Source organism: Procambarus clarkii, chromosome 2, assembly GCF_040958095.1.
Source record: "Procambarus clarkii isolate CNS0578487 chromosome 2, FALCON_Pclarkii_2.0, whole genome shotgun sequence".
Lineage (NCBI taxonomy): Eukaryota > Metazoa > Arthropoda > Malacostraca > Decapoda > Cambaridae > Procambarus > Procambarus clarkii.
Genome location: NC_091151.1, coordinates 47,840,210 through 47,856,555, shown reverse-complemented (window position 1 = coordinate 47,856,555; position 16,346 = coordinate 47,840,210). Strand labels below are relative to the sequence as shown.

General features: G+C 41.0%; 1 protein-coding gene across 5 annotated transcripts in view; it reads right to left on the bottom strand.

Annotated features, from left to right (window-relative positions):
• LOC123762301 (CUE domain-containing protein 1) overlaps window positions 1-14,212 on the bottom strand; it is a 46,332-nt gene extending 32,120 nt beyond the window's left edge. The window contains exons 1-5 of one of the 5 annotated variants that reach the window (XM_069325485.1): window positions 14,056-14,212; window positions 10,406-11,150; window positions 8,750-8,863; window positions 8,431-8,657; window positions 4,712-4,832 (exon numbers count right to left, since the gene is read on the bottom strand). In XM_069325485.1, coding sequence (XP_069181586.1) covers window positions 4,712-4,832; window positions 8,431-8,600 — 291 coding nt within the window. In that variant the 5' untranslated portion in view covers window positions 8,601-8,657; window positions 8,750-8,863; window positions 10,406-11,150; window positions 14,056-14,212. Of the gene's footprint in view, window positions 1-2,686; window positions 2,936-4,711; window positions 4,833-8,430; window positions 8,658-8,749; window positions 8,864-10,405; window positions 11,151-12,593; window positions 12,616-13,976; window positions 14,035-14,055 lie in introns of those variants that run through there. The other 4 variants (XM_045748733.2, XM_069325472.1, XM_069325479.1 and 1 more) reach the window with 4 other exon arrangements.
• Between the last annotated feature and the right edge of the window lie 2,134 nt (window positions 14,213-16,346).

Here is a 16,346-nt window from a genome sequence, read left to right as displayed (position 1 = left end):
ATGGTTGGGCCGGGGCGATGCGTGAAACCCTGACTGGGCCTCAGTTGGAAGCCTAGAGGATTCAGTGGAACCCCAGGTTGCATTGTTTTCATTATGTCGTGGTGTAGAGCGTTTGCTTGGGAGCACCAAGTGAGTGGGGTTCGAATCCTCTTCATGGCTCCTACTGATTTTATCATTGATACATGATGTTCAAGTGATTTCATTGTGTGTGGATTAATCTTTTTTATATTTGCATTCTAAAATAGTTCATAATGCTATGAATATGGTAAGGGGGGCGCCTGACAGCTGGGTGGACAGCGCTTCGGATTCGTAGCCATGAGGTTCCGGGTTCGATCCCCGGTGGAGGCGGAGACAAATGGGCAAAAAGTTTCTTTCACCCTGATGCCCCTGTTACCTAGTAGTAAATAGGTACCTGGGTGTTAGACAGCTGCTACGGGCTGCTTCCTGGGAATGTGCAACAAAAAGGAGGCCTGGTCGAGGACCGGGCCGCGGGGACGCTAAGCCCCGAAGATCTCAATCATCAATCATCATCTTGAGGTTATCATCTCAAGATAACCTCCAGAAGATGGTAAGAACCACAGTAGGGAATCCGGTGTTGACCGAAGAATGCCTTATTGGACACTCATCCAAAGATGGTGCTTTAATTAAAGCTCCTTTACAATGCCAAATTCCACCGCTAACTAGTATATATTTTCGTCAGCATTAAGCCTGATCAAAGGTTATCAGTACAATTATGGATTATTCTATACTTAATTGTCTGGATATCGTATAAACGTACTACAATTTGAGAGGTCCAGGAGGCTGACGGCGTGAGCGACCCTTGTGTGGGGGGCCAAGCGCACCGCCGCGGGCAACCTCCCAGGACCAACATGCAGCTTAATGCGGACCACAGCCTCGTCCGCGTGTGTGCCCAGCTTCTCAAGCAATGTATGTTTGTGTGTGTGTGCACCTACACAGCCAGATACTCCCACAAAAACTAGTACAGGGGCACATGCAAGGTAACATGCGACGAGTCTGTGCTTTTATCGCAACATTGATTGGTGGCTGGCTGCAGGTGTTGCAACTGCTCACCTCGACGTCTCTTGCGTCACTCACATATCATGGCTTATACATGATCGCCAGGTACACATACACACACACTAACCAAGTGAAAATTACGAAGTGAAAACCCGATGCTTGAGCACGCATCGATAATCAGTAATAAGTAAGCACAACAACAAGAGCCAGTTCAATGCAAACACACCCAACCTTCAGTGGAAGTTGAGCAGACCACACACTAGAATGTGAAGGGACGACGACGACGTTTCGGTCCGTCCTGGACCACTCTCAAGTCGAAACGTCGTCGTCCCTTCACCTTCTAGTGTGTGTGGTCTGGTCAACATTCTTTAGTCATGTTATTGTGACTACTCGCCTTCAGTGGAAGCTTCTCAGGCATTTATATATCGTGAAACAAGAACAACAAATACGAATTTTCTGTTGAACAACGAAACTATTTCCTCTCATTAGGATGGACGAAACATTAAGCTGTATAGATCATACGTTTTACGGCTGTCCTTAATTACGGATGATAGTCATACCTCTTCTATACTCTTATCTTATTCTTCGAATATAACAAAACCGCGAACAATATTAATAACTGATAAATTACCCACTAACAAATGTACAAAATATAAGCCAAAAAGTCCCTTCAATTCATAATGTTAAACAAGAGAAAAAAGGTTAATAAGAAATACAATGTAATTAATGTAATGTAATAATTGTGTGTGTACTCCCCTTACACCGACTCTTCTGTATGGACAATAACAAGAGTACACACTTGAACACACTCATAAAGTACTCTCAAACAATTCTTACTTCACAATTTATCAGCAGAGTACTTACTCCCTTTTAAGAACACTCTTAATAGTCTTACTCACACACCGATGATGAAGATTAAGCCACCCAAAAGGTGGCACGGGCATGAATAGCCCGTAAGTGGTGGCCCTTTTGAGCCATTACCAGTATCAAGAGCTGATACTGGAGATCTGTGGAGGCTCACACACCGGTACTTGACACATTTTCGGGAGACATCTCCCGTCACGCAGGGTGCAGCCGCACCTCCACAGATCTCCAGTATCATCTATTGATACTGGTAATGGCTCAAAAGGGCCACCACTTATGGGCTATTCATGCCTGTGCCACCTTTTGGATGGCTTAATCTTCATCAATCAATCACCAGTACTTACCTAGTTGTGAGTGCGGGAGTTGAGCTTGAGCTCCTGTGTCCCGTTAACTGTCACTCGACTGGCGTTTAGGTTCCCGAACAATTTATGATCTGTCATATATCTACATATGAAGCTGTGCATGGTGTCTGCCTCCACTTCACTCCTTAATAGTGCATTCTATTGATTCACTACTTGACACTTAAAAAAACCATTTTAATGCCTGGCACATTCATGTACTCGCGTTTCCAACTGTGTTCCCATGACAGCTTGCCTGCTGCACCCATGCTAAATAGTCTGTGCTCGTCTGTACACATCTTCGTTACTTGAGGTACTAATGCCCATACATCTTGACAATATACACAACGACAATTACTGTACGCAGCACAAGCAACATGCGGTGCGTCTCGCCGAATGCGTAGTTTTGCGAAGATTCCGATCACCAACTCGGAGGGGAGGAGACTAACTGGACGCAGGGAACCTACAGCTTCTCGCGGTAATGCTCCGGCCACTACTGGCACCCGCACGTGTGGTGGTGAAGTTGGACTCGGGAACACTGCTAGATCGGGTCGCGCCTCGGTTGCCAGCACGCGTTATCCTTCCATATTCCCCCCCGGGGCCACTCCCACTCTTCATGCCACTTCTCTACATCACTAACCTATCCACTAACCAGGAAATGTATATGTTTATCTCTCAGAATGTTGGGTAATATGTTTATTGTTTGTGATGTGTGTATATGTATGTATTAACACGATGTACTGAACGGGGTGAGAATAGCTTGAGCTACCTCATCCCTTTGTGTGTATTTTACCTCAATAAACTTATTTCAATTTCAAATCCACTAACCTATCTTCACCATTCAATATGACAAAATACATATTCATATGTGAAATATTTCTATATAAGGATTGATATCACCTTCGGCGATGACCAAATGTAAAGGTAAACAAATATGGAACTTGGCGGGAAACCGCGCGGAAACCATCACTAAACAAGTTGACGGGAACTTGGTTTCCTCTTGTCAGGGGACAGGAAGCCACAACTTAGGCTTCCTGAGGACCCCCTAGGTCAACTAGTGATCTTCCCCATAATGCAAGCCGACAACAGTTACCTAACTCCTCGTTACCTATTTACTGCTCTTAGGTGAATAGAAACATGACTTAAGTGACTAATGTGAATAGACTAAGTGAAAGGAAACCTCTCCAACCGTCTCGGTCCTGCTCGGGGATCGAGCCTGTGAGCCGACGACGTAGACCATTAGGCTACAGGATCCTTAATTTAGTTGATTTTGTTTTATAATGGTTCACCACGCACCAAGTTCGCGTCACAGGTATACTGTATACAGTATAACCTCCACGGTTATTCTATATACAGTATAGTTATTCTGTATATAACCGTATATATACACTATACGGTTATTCTCAATATTAGTATAGATTTCAGATAATTCATCATTTTCGATGAAGCTTTTATTTTGCATTTTTTAGCATTGTGATAGTAATGTCGTCACCGAATTCCAGGATCTTAATTCAAGCACTTAATATGGTTTAAATTTAGTGTGAGAATGTAATTATGCTGACAGTATATATATTTGATCAGAGCTCCATCACCCGGCGGTGCAATATAAAACAATAAATTATTTATAAGATCTATTATATACGGCAATTGTAAACTACTCCCAGGGCTCGTGCCTCCACTCCCAGGGCTCGTGCCTCCACTCCCAAGGCTCGTGCCTCCACTCCCAAGGCTCGTGCCTCCACTCCCAAGGCTCGTGCCTCCACTCCCAGGGCTCGTGCCTCCACTCCCAGGGCTCGTGCCTCCACTCCCAGGGCTCGTGCCTCCACTCCCAGGGCTCGTGCCTCCACTCCCAGGGCTCGTGCCTCCACTCCCAGGGCTCGTGCCTCCACTCCCAGGGCTCGTGCCTCCACTCCCAGGGCTCGTGCCTCCACTCCCAGGGCTCGTGCCTCCACTCCCAGGGCTCGTGCCTCCACTCCCAGGGCTCGTGCCTCCACTCCCAGGGCTCGTGCCTCCACTTCGAGGGCTCATGCCTCCACTCCCAAGGTTCGTGCTCTCCATTCCAAAGGCACGTGTTTTCCAATAATGTTTTCCTCTCCAGAGGCTCGTGCTTTTCACTGGTCGACTCACTCCCTCACTGGTCGACTCACTCCCTCACTGGTTGACTCACTTCCTCACTGGTCGACTCACCCTCACTGGTCGACTCACTCCCTCATTAAGGGAATGAGTCTTTTTTTTTTTTTTTTTTTTTACTCAGAAGACTGATCACAGATCCCATACTGACTTTGCCTCTATGAGCACACCAGACTCTGGTCCTGATGTTCAATAGGCCTGTACAAGTCCAGAGGCCTAATAGTTTTATGGATGTCTTTGAGGTATTCATCACAATTCATCAAACCAATGATTAGCTATACAAGAGAATTTCCACTTACATTTTACTTGTCCAATAAGTATGACATATTTAAGGCCAGTGTCATTAACTTGTATCTACATACCTGGTGGGGAGGGGGCGTGAGTCTTAGGAAGTCAGCTGGTAAAGGAAGCAGCATTGGAGGATTCCAGTTCCTCTGTGCTCGAAGTGATAAACATTCCTCCGACTGGGCTAGCACGCCACGACTAAAGGAAGAAAAATACAACCTGAAATACCATTCATGTATATGTGAATAAGACTGAAAAAATTGATCTGTATTAACATTCATTTTTCTCTAATACATTCAGAATGAATACCTTTGGTCTTCCTGAATACAGTTGAATGTCTCCCACACTATAAATGTAGGAAATTATAATAATGTTGATGATAAGGACAACAATTAGGATGAGGACGATGAGGAGGGCAACAACGATGCTCTATAGTAAGAACTGTATTACATACCATGATAACAAAATGGTGCAGAAAACCTGGCATGTGGTGTACATTAATCTGTTTCTTGTTATGACTAAGTATGCTATTATTTTGCTTTCCATTTGGTTAGGCCATAACACTCCCTGATAAGCAGGAAGACCATTATCCAATACTGTAGTGTAAAAAAAAAAAGCTAGATTGGTATGTTAAGACAGGTATGCCTGACGGTATCTCTCATATTGAACTTCTCCAAAGAAAGTTCCTAGAGAGGTCAAAGCATTAAGAGATACAAATAGACCTGATCTAATTGAAGAATTGCATGACAAGAGACTGTAGTACAGTACAGCTGACTGATAAACAATAGATATAATCTAGCTAAGGGGACTGCAAGGAATGAGCGAAGCAGAAAGTCATAGATTTAATTTGATTAATATAATTATATTGGAGCGTTGTATACAACTGCTCATTCATCACAGTCTATAATAATTATCTTAATTCTTGAAACCACTGTTTATATTTATGCTGTTAAAAAGTCAACAAGAATGTCAATAACACATCCCAAAAATTTACAAAACCTTTCAGAATCAGTTAATGAAGATGATACCAAGACATTATGGATGTCTGTCATAATGTGTAAAACAGTTGGTATGCACTAACTGACACCTCCAGAGCTCCAGCTATTGCTATGCCTAGGTGTTGGGGTCCATGCCATCTGTGTACATCAACCACAAACAGTGACTGACCACAGCCAATTATATCCCCAGATCTCAGTATCTCAAAACACTGGCACATCCTCCAGCAGGCAGCATCCCCAGCCTTTGATGTTGTTAGACATCTGTACCCCCCAGCACTTGGTGCCCCAGTCAGTTATGCTGCACTGTCATTAACAAATTGTTACAATGCCTATTAGAACACAAGAATGAAGGTAACTGCAGAAGGCCCACTGGCCCATACAAGGCAGCTCCTATTTCTATCCACCCATACTCATTCATATATATATGTTTAACCTATGCTTGAAACAATCAAGGGATCCTACTTCTATTATGTTACGCAGGTAACTGGTTCCACAAATCAACAACCCTGTTACCGAACCAGTATTTACCCCCAGGTCTTTCCTAAATCTAAATTCATCCAATTTATATCCATTGTTTTGTGTTCTATTTTGTGGTGATGCTGTACTTTTAATTCCTTATTAATATCCCCCTTTGTTATGCTCATTCATCCACTTGTACACCTCTATCATGTTACCCCTAATTCTTCACTTTCTAGAAATGTAAATTAAGCTGTCACTCTTTCTTCATATGACAGGTTTCTAATTTGCGGGATTAACTTCGTCATCCAACGTTTTAGTGAATTTATTTCCATTCTATTGTATGGCGACCAAAACTGAACTGCATAATCTAAATTGTACCTAAGAAGAGCAAGCTATAGCTTAAGAATAACACCAAGTGTTTTATTACTAACACTTCGAGAAATAAATCTCAGTGTCCTAGTTTGCCTTATTACAAACATCTATGCATTGATTTTTTAGTTTTAAATTCTTACCAACCATAACTCCAAGATCCCTTTCGCATTCTGACTTTGCAATCTCAACACCATCTAGCTCGTACAGTATCTTCTAACTCCATCATCATTACCTAACCTCAAAACCTTACAATTGTCAGCATTAAACTGCATCTGCCAATCTTTTGAGCATTTCAAAACCCTATTTAGATCGTCATAAAGTGATAGCGTGCCTTTTTCCGTGTTTATTTCTCTTCCAATTTTTGTATCAGTAAATTTGTAAACATTGCTGCTAAAACCAGAATCTAAATTATTTACAGTATATACGGTACATTATGAATAACAGAGGGCCCAGGACAGAGCCTTGAGGCACTCCACTTACATTATTTTCCCACTAACTTAACTCCATTTATACTAACTCTGAGTTAGTATAACTCTGGGGCTATTATAAAGTCCCCAGCTTCCAACTTTCCCTATAGAATATCATCTTCAACTCGAGTCAATGCACATACATTCATGTTTTTCCTTTTCTGAAGATATTTCTCAAAATGGTTTTCTAACATGGTTTTCTCATTCTCAGTGTGACCCAGCAACATTTTTACGACAGTACAGTGCAGTATTAATGTCTCGAAGTAAAGTTGGTTTCATTCTCGCCTTACAATTGGGGGTCCTGAGTTCAATTCACAGGCCTGACAGAAATGGTTGGACACTTTTCCTTTCATCAAATGCATCTGTTAACCTAGCAGTAAATAGGTACCCGAGAGTTAGGCAACTGTTGTGGGTTGCATCCTGGGAGGGTCAGTAGTTCAACCTTGTGGGACTTCAATATACAGTAAGTCTAAAGTTTATAAATACACAGAATTCTTGTCCCTGACAAAATGAATTACTGTATTAATATACCCCCAAAGGCAGTCAGTAATTTTATCCACCAACAAATATGCACACATACAGTCCCCTCCAAGAAATCTACTAGTTTTCCATCTAGGATAGCACAGCAACCATTTCTGAATTAATATCATTTTATTACACATTTAAAGTAAGTTATTATTATAACACAATGTCCAAGGTACTATATGATCATGAAAATAAGAAAAGTCACTGAATTTAAGCTAATGAAGTTAACTAGTTTTAGAAAAGCATGCATCAACAATAAATAAGAAGTAAAAGGTATTAGGAAAGGGCTGATGGGGAGGACAGAGAAAACCAAATAAATGTGGGGTCACAGTCTGTGTCAGGAGACATATTCTGCAGTAGCTTTTACATATGTGGATGATAAAAGACAATTAGAATTGCAAAGCTGCAGCACAAAAATGAGGTACAACAGAGTACTGGAAGGCAACCAGCATCATGATAGTTAGAAGCTGATTAAGGGAGTGCATGAACACTGCACCACAGAAGGAAAATGTGAGTAGAGTCATTTGGAATAGTGTGTCATTGGGATATTAGAGGAATATAATATGGAAGATGTGAAACTTTGCATCTGGAAACACTGGAAACTTTACTTTTTTTGGCCCCTGAACATGGACTAAAACAGAAGACATGAAAACAAGATTTTTTATTGATGGTATTCTGACTGTCCCATGGATTAAACTAACATACATACATACAGAATGTTGGTAAACACTGTGAGTCAAGTAATCAAACATTATGAACTTGTTGCATGAACTAAGCATAAATTTACAAGATAATTTTTATGACTGTTCAATCTGAAAATGAAAAATCATTTTGAGTTTACAATTCAGAGTACTGTACGTAATTAACTGGTCAAAACTGTCAAAGTGAAGTTCATGTGTCATCTGCTCAATAAGCTTAAAAAAATACACAATGTTTTTACAACATATATATGCAGTCAGATTGCTAGGGACTAACAGTGGAGAACGATGTGGCGAAGGAACAGCTTGGTGATAACTTGGAGGTGGCGTCGCAGAGAGGGCATATGATGGTGGCAGTTCACTGCTGGCACCTCCCCCTCCACTTCCTCCATGTGGCACTAGCTGATTGCCAACACCTTCACTCTGACCTTCAGTGTCTGTAGTCATTGTCAACAGCTGGTCAATGGTCTCATGAACAGCTCCTTGGTTAGCTCGTAACACTGCCTGATGAAGAGGAAGGTCCTTATAGAATAGAAAAGAGCAGAACTGGCTAAAAGAATATGTTAATCATAGAAAGGGGAAGCCTCAAGGTTTACCTGTCAAGGCCACCCCATCAGAGGAGAGTTAAATGGGGGGTAGCAAAGCTTCCAAGATCCACAGTAGAAAGAGATACAGAGCTAACAGCTAACATACCCATTACCAGTAATGTACTGAAAAATAGAAATGCTCACTCACATAACTTGAGACACTGAGTATTAAAAAAATAGGATTCATGTCAAAATGTGAAGCTCATTTCTGAATAGACTCGTTTGCTGTCAATGGAAGGAAAAAATCAGTCAGCCAAGGCTGATTTTGAAGAACAGTAGTAGTGCTATATTAGGGCCCATACCATGCAATGACATTAGCATTAATCTCCAATCAGACACTGTTCTATGACCCAGATTTGTCTCACCATTCTCTCGAATATAATTTTTTGTTTCCTTCCCAGGTTTAGGCTTCTCTCAACGAGAAACCTTGTGGGATGGCTCAGAAAAATAGGCTTTAATTAGAGTGCGCAGTACTGTACAGCATATAAAATGGACTTTTCTGAGCACATTAACAAGGTTGCCAGTGGTCCCTCCTTCATTCCCGACCTTCCCTATACCCACAGTTTACTTACACAGAATAATGTACGAAGGTTTGGTGAGGTGGACTGAGTTGTTTCAAGTGCTGCTACCAGGGCTGAAAACCTTCTGATGTCATCCTAATCTTAAAAATTAATGATAGTGTAGAACAAAGCTACTATTGTAATTAATCAATTGCATATTTAATAGCTCCTCAATAGAATTCCAAAGCAAGAAATTATCAAACATGCTGCCATATACAGTACAGTAAAATTTCGTCAAGGAATCACATCAAGGATTTTATATAAAACATATCTTCCCTTACTTCCTCACCTTTTATCAGATATCAGTCAACTTCACACACTAGGGTTTTCATTTAATGTGCTCTGTATCTAAAGCCTTTAATAAAGTGCCACAATAAAAAAATCCAAGCATAAGGAATCATTGGCAAAACACAATACAGTACTTTTGAAGGTTGTTTAAATTTAGCAGATTGAAGAACTCTTTTGGTAAATAAAAACCAATGAGCAAAGAGCCTTATTGAAAGTTACCTTAGAAACTACATTAAATAATACTGTAATTAAAACATTATTGCCTTTGTTCTTTTGTATGTTATATTATGATGTTTGGGTCATTGAATGGTTATGTAAACTGATACAATTACTCAAAATTTAATAATGATTTATATTTTGTTTTTATGGTTCTTTTAAACATGCCAATGATTGTTGGATACTGTATTCTTCAAACCAGCCAATAATTTTTTGACTTGACTGCACAGTGCTACACTTAGCACTGTGCAATCAACTTAGTGGATAAAATATTAACATGAAGGCTGCATCCATAATTCCAATGCTTAATGTGTTCACTACTTCCCTTCTCAGCAGCAAACCTGATACAACACAAAGTTTCTGTTCTCACTCTACCCAACATACATTGAAAGACCTCCCCCATCTTGCGTAAAGGTAACATTCTATTAAAGTATTTGTGAACAAATTGTCTGATTGTAAACAGCCTTTGAGATATTTTCATTTAACAATGTATTTACTATGTGTATCTGCAGAATTGAGCTATTAGCTCTTGGACCCCGCCTTTCTAAACAATATATTTTTCCAATGTATATTTACAACAGGAGTAAAAATATATGCTAACCTCAATAACATCAGCATCAACATCTGGGAACATGGTTTTGAAATCTTCCATAGCTTGATGGAAATCCAGCTGGGTGGCCTGACCCTCAACTGCCGCCATCTTTGCTCTGTGGCGGCTACGGTGAGGGCGGAATTTTCTTCCACGGAGAATTCTGGCTTCCTAACTAGTCGAGAGCTATAAATGTCTCTTTGTAGACTTAATGATTTAAAATATAAGTACCCAAATCAACCATACAGTAAAATTACTTAAAATATTGTTTGACAACGATGAAGATTGATGTTAGTTTATGCTTAATAATTGGTAGTGCCTATTGCAGTTAAAAATCTCTATCCTCTACCTTATTAATGGGAATTCTGATTAACTGCTCTCTCTCTCTCTCTATATATATATATATATATTTATAATTTGTAAGTGTATTTTGAGCAGCACTGATATAGATTTCAGTAATAAATAAATAAATAAATAAATAATGTATGAGCAATCTGTTTTCTAGCTATTATGCCTTTTTCTAAGGAACTTTTTAAATACAACTACAGTACTGTGAAAAGTTGTCAACAAAAGTGAAGATTAACTATATCTCCTATTTCTATATTATCTTCAGATCCTTTATTATCACAGCCTTATCTCTTGAGATTCTAGAGTTTGCAGTTAGCTGTCACATTCTCCCATGCCAAGTGGGCTCATGTGCCACACTGCTCTACACTGTAGCTACCCTACATGCTCCACTGCCAGTCTGGGAGGTCACCTGAAAAACAAAAACAGAAATGCCATATAAAGTACAGGTACTGAATATCACGTTGCTTCATTTTCAATAAAATATGGATGTTAAACATTGTACCATGTGATTTATAAGAGATGTTATACATTACAATCTTCTTAAGTTACTTTACTAACATGCAGCATCATCACACAGCATCATGCTATGTGATAAGAATATACAGTACTGTACATTACTGTATTTTATAAAACAAGCTGTTATACACACACATTATTGTCTTTTAAATGCTCCTTCTCATATGCCAAACACCTCCCCACAATTCACACCTCAAACCTATATGACCCATATTACCCATATGACCCTCCTATTAATAATTTCCTCCCACAGTACTCCCCACATGCCTTACATTACCCACAAAATCCACACTAACACCACACACACCCTTCTTTCCATGCCACACCTCCCCCTCCCCTCATGCCACACCCCCTCTCCTTGTGCCGCACCCCCCTCCCCTAGTGCCACACCCCCCTCCCCTTGTGCCACACCCCTCCCCTCATACCACACCCCCCTCCCCTTGTGCCACACCCCCTCCCCTAGTGCCACAACCCCTCCCCTAGTGCCACAACCCCTCCCCTCAGTGCCAAACCTCTTTCCCCTTGTGCCACACCCTCTCCCCTAGTGCCACGCCCCCTCCCCTAATGCCATGCCCCCTCCCCTAATGCCACACCTCCTCCCCTAATGCCAAACCACCTCCTCTTGTGCCACACCCTCTCCCCTGGTGCCACACCCCCTCCCCTAATGCCACACCCCCTCCCCTAGTGCCACACCCCCTCCCCTAGTGCCACACCCCTCCTCTTCTATGAAGGCCACACCCTTCCCCACAGGCCACACATTTCACCAAATGTTTCAGTATCTCCGAAAACCACCTCTCTGCCCACATCCTACCTCCCTTACATGCAATACCCACCAGTAAAATAAAATTTGGCCCATACAGCCCATCAAACCAATTTAGTTTTTGTCTACATCAGCAGTAGTGTAAACTCTTTAGTATGTCAAAACTATCTCACACAAGGGCTAACACAATGTTAAACTTGCCTAGGCATAAAGCAATGTAAAGAAAACCTCACACAGACCCGAGGCAATAAGGAACTAGCTTAATAGGTAGATTGGCCTCGAAGCTACAGCAGTCTGGTCCCACTTTTTTTTTTTTATATACAAGAGCTCTTACATTCTTGTAAAGCCACTAGCATGCATAGCATTTCGGGCAGGTCCTTAATCCTAATTTTCCCTGGAATACGACCTGCCAAATTGTATAACAACCAGGTACTCATTCACTGCTGGGTGAAGAGGCTACTGTTAAGGATTGGCGTCTAGTCAATCTTCTCCGGCCAGGATATGAACCCAGGCCAAATCATTCTCGAAGCACCAGGCAAGTGTTTTACCACTGCGCCTTGGGAACTGCTCACTTACCTGATGGCAATCTTGGCTTCACCAAAGCTTGGACAGGTGAATTTTTTCCCCTGCAAAATGCCACCATATCACACTATTATGTGTTCCAAACTAAGTTTTATCAAGTACCCGTACAGTAATCCTTAATAATAGTAGGATAACAATGCCATACTATGAGCAATAAATGTAATACAGCCAGTACTGTACATATTTTTTCTTTATAAATAAATATAATAAATAATAATACTGTAATTATTCATACAATAAATATACATTGGATATGCTATAATATTTACATTTATGGTACAGCATTATACTATGTTTTATAAAGCCACAAACTAGACAGCATTTTTGGTGTATCTTAAAACTTACAAATGGGTTTACATCATGTGAATCAACTTAATAAATTTTAATGGTATTACAATACATTAGACTTAGAAACTTTACTCACAACAACTTGTACAAATCATAAGGAAAGTTGGAACAGCAAATATCATCAGTTTATTTAGGGTAAAGCTCTATGGAAATGTTTTATGAAGAGTGATTGATATATCATTTAGTTACCAGAATATCACTTACTTTCAGTGCTTCTTTGTTTCTTTTAAATTGGTTAAATTATGCACTATAAAACCTTATATGACATTTGCAAGACTGCTCTGACAATTTAGGAATCTCTGTGCAAGGGTTTTCCATGAACACTCGATGTATATACTTCTTGCGTTTTATCTCAAAGTTCAGCTGCAGTCCTTTAGAAAGTGCTTGGAGTCAGAACTGGTATGACAATTTAGCAATTTAATATAGAATACACGTGAGAATGAGAAGTGCTTTTCTGTTTCATCAATAGCTAAAGATAACTGAAGAGAGAAACTTGTCAGCTGTAGCACTTGATGCTAGGTGCTTTATACCAGTTTTGGGCCCATTTTGACAGCCTGCATCATGCACTTGGTCATACTGACACCCCTCGATAAAAAAAACTCCCCACTTTCTCACTGAAGCCCTAAAATGCTAAAATACTGATGGATTTCAAAATCCAGCTCGATAAATTCATCAGGATATATGGGAGGATCTTTGACAAGCCACTAGCTTCCTGTCCTCGTCGAGGCCACTTGAGAGATAGAGGCTCTCAGGTAAATTCTGGTAAACGTTTCTCTCACTATGTTTGTAATTCACACAACTTTTACTTTCCTTCTGCGAGCTTGTGTAGTCCAGGTGTGTCATAGAGGGAGCATGACAGTCAGTGCCAGTCATATATATATAGGCTTCCTGTCCCCGACAACGGGAATTATTATATTGTCTGACACAAGAGTGACATAATTCCACAAGTCACGCTGTGTCACACACACACACACACAAAGACGCACCAACCAAATTCCTCCCTCCCTGCCCTCACACACACACACACACCAACACTGCTGCCCTCCACCCCCGCGGCTGTCACAGTCCTCCGAGGGTAGAAGAAAAACTTGAGAGAAGAGAGTAATACCTCCACCTCCTGTCAGCGTCGTCTGCTGCTCCTGTGTTGTCAAATATTGATATTTTACCAGCAAGTCGGAAACTAGTGTGCTCCCCCGACCCTCCTCTCCCATCTTGCTGCCTTCATCTCCACAGCTAGATGTATCTGCCGATTTCTCGGTATGTTACTATTTACATTCTGGTAAACTAATCTTGTCTTGATGGCACTGTTAACAGTTTCTCAATAAGATATTCTGAAGACTAGAAACATTTACACTATTCAATAAAAATGTTTATGAAAGAAAATGAAATATTAGGAGTGGCTTTAGTATTTTGATATTGTCATGTGTTCCGGAGTTGATTATTAATTAATAAATAATTTCCATTTTGTGTGTGTGTGTGTGTGTAATTACCTAAGTGTAGTTACAATATGAGAGCTACGCTCGTGGTGTCCCGTCTTCCCAGCACTCTTTGTCATATAACGCTTTGAAACTACTGACGGTCTTGGCCTCCACCACCTTCTCACTTAACTTGTTCCAACCGTCTACCACTCTATTTGCGAAGGTGAATTTTCTTATATTTCTTCGGCATCTGTGTTTAGCTAGTTTAAATCTATGACCTCTTGTTCTTGAAATTCCAGGTCTCGGGAAGTCTTCCCTGTCGATTTTATCAATTCCTGTTACTATTTTGTATGTAGTGATCATATCACCTCTTTTTCTTCTGTCTTCTAGTTTTGGCATATTTAATGCTTCTAACCTCTCCTCGTAGCTCTTGCCCTTCAGTTCTGGGAGCCACTTAGTAGCACAAGTGTGTGTGTGTGTGTGTGTGTGTGTGTGTGTGTGTGTGTGTGTGTGTGTGTGTACTCACCTATATGTACTCACCTATATGTGCTTGCAGGATCGAGCATTGACTCTTGGATCCCGCCTTTCGAGCATCGGTTGTTTACAGCAATGACTCCTGTCCCATTTCCCTATCATACCTGGTTTTAAAATTATGAATAGTATTTGCTTCCACAACCTGTTCCTGAAGTGCATTCCATTTCCCCACTACTCTCACGCTAAAAGAAAACTTCCTAACATCTCTGTGACTCATCTGAGTTTCAAGCTTCCATCCATGTCCTCTCGTTCTGTTACTATTCCGTGTGAACATTTCGTCTATGTCCACTCTGTCAATTCCTCTGAGTATCTTATACGTTCCTATCATGTCCCCCCTCTCCCTTCTTCTTTCTAGTGTCGTAAGGCACAGTTCCCTCAGGCGCTCTTCATACCCCATCCCTCGTAGCTCTGGGACGAGTCTCGTTGCAAACCTCTGAACCTTTTCCAGTTTCATTATATGCTTCTTCAGATGGGGACTCCATGATGAGGCGGCATACTCTAAGACTGGCCTTACGTAGGCAGTGTAAAGCGCCCTAAATGCCTCCTTCCTTAGGTTTCTGAATGATGTTCTAACTTTTGCCAGTGTAGAGTACGCTGCTGTCGTTATCCTATTAATATGTGCCTCAGGAGATAGATTAGGTGTTACGTCCACCCCCAGGTCTCTTTCACGCGTCGTTACAGGTAGGCTGTTCCCCTTCATTGTGTACTGTCCCTTTGGTCTCCTATCTCCTAGTCCCATTTCCATAACTTTACATTTGCTCGTGTTGAATTCTAGTAGCCATTTCTCTGACCATCTCTGCAATCTGTTCAGGTCCTCTTGGAGGATCCTGCAATCCTCATCTGTCACAACTCTTCTCATCAACTTTGCATCATCCATGTGTGTGTGTGTGTGTGTGTGTGTGTGTGTGTGTGTGTGTGTGTGTGTGTGTGTGTGTGTGTGTGTGTGTGTGTGTGTGTTTATTTTTTCACCTAGTTGTGCTCACCTAAATATACATGTATGTATGTATGTATGTATGTATGTATGTATGTATGTATGTATGTATGTATGTATGTATGTATGTATGTATGTATGTATGTATGTATGTATGAATGTATGTATGATGCATGTTGGCTTGGGGACCTTTCAAGCTTGACGCACAAATGTCACTCATGTGGCCCCAGCATGTTGAAGGGATTTGATGAAATATCTGTGCCAAAAATGGTCACGACAGCTGTCGGGTATTGGAGTTAAAAGTCAGACGACTTTCCAATACTTTTGTAAAGTCTGTTGGCAGAATGTTTATAGTACTGGACACGCCAAAGGGGCATGGAGGCCCTGGCTGACTAGGTTCGAATCCTTCAGGGGGTCAAGGGTTTTCTAATGTATTTCAAACACGCTATAAAAGTATTGATACTATGAAAATAGTAAATTTCTTCTGCATTATAAGTTTTGATGCCGTATTCCTGA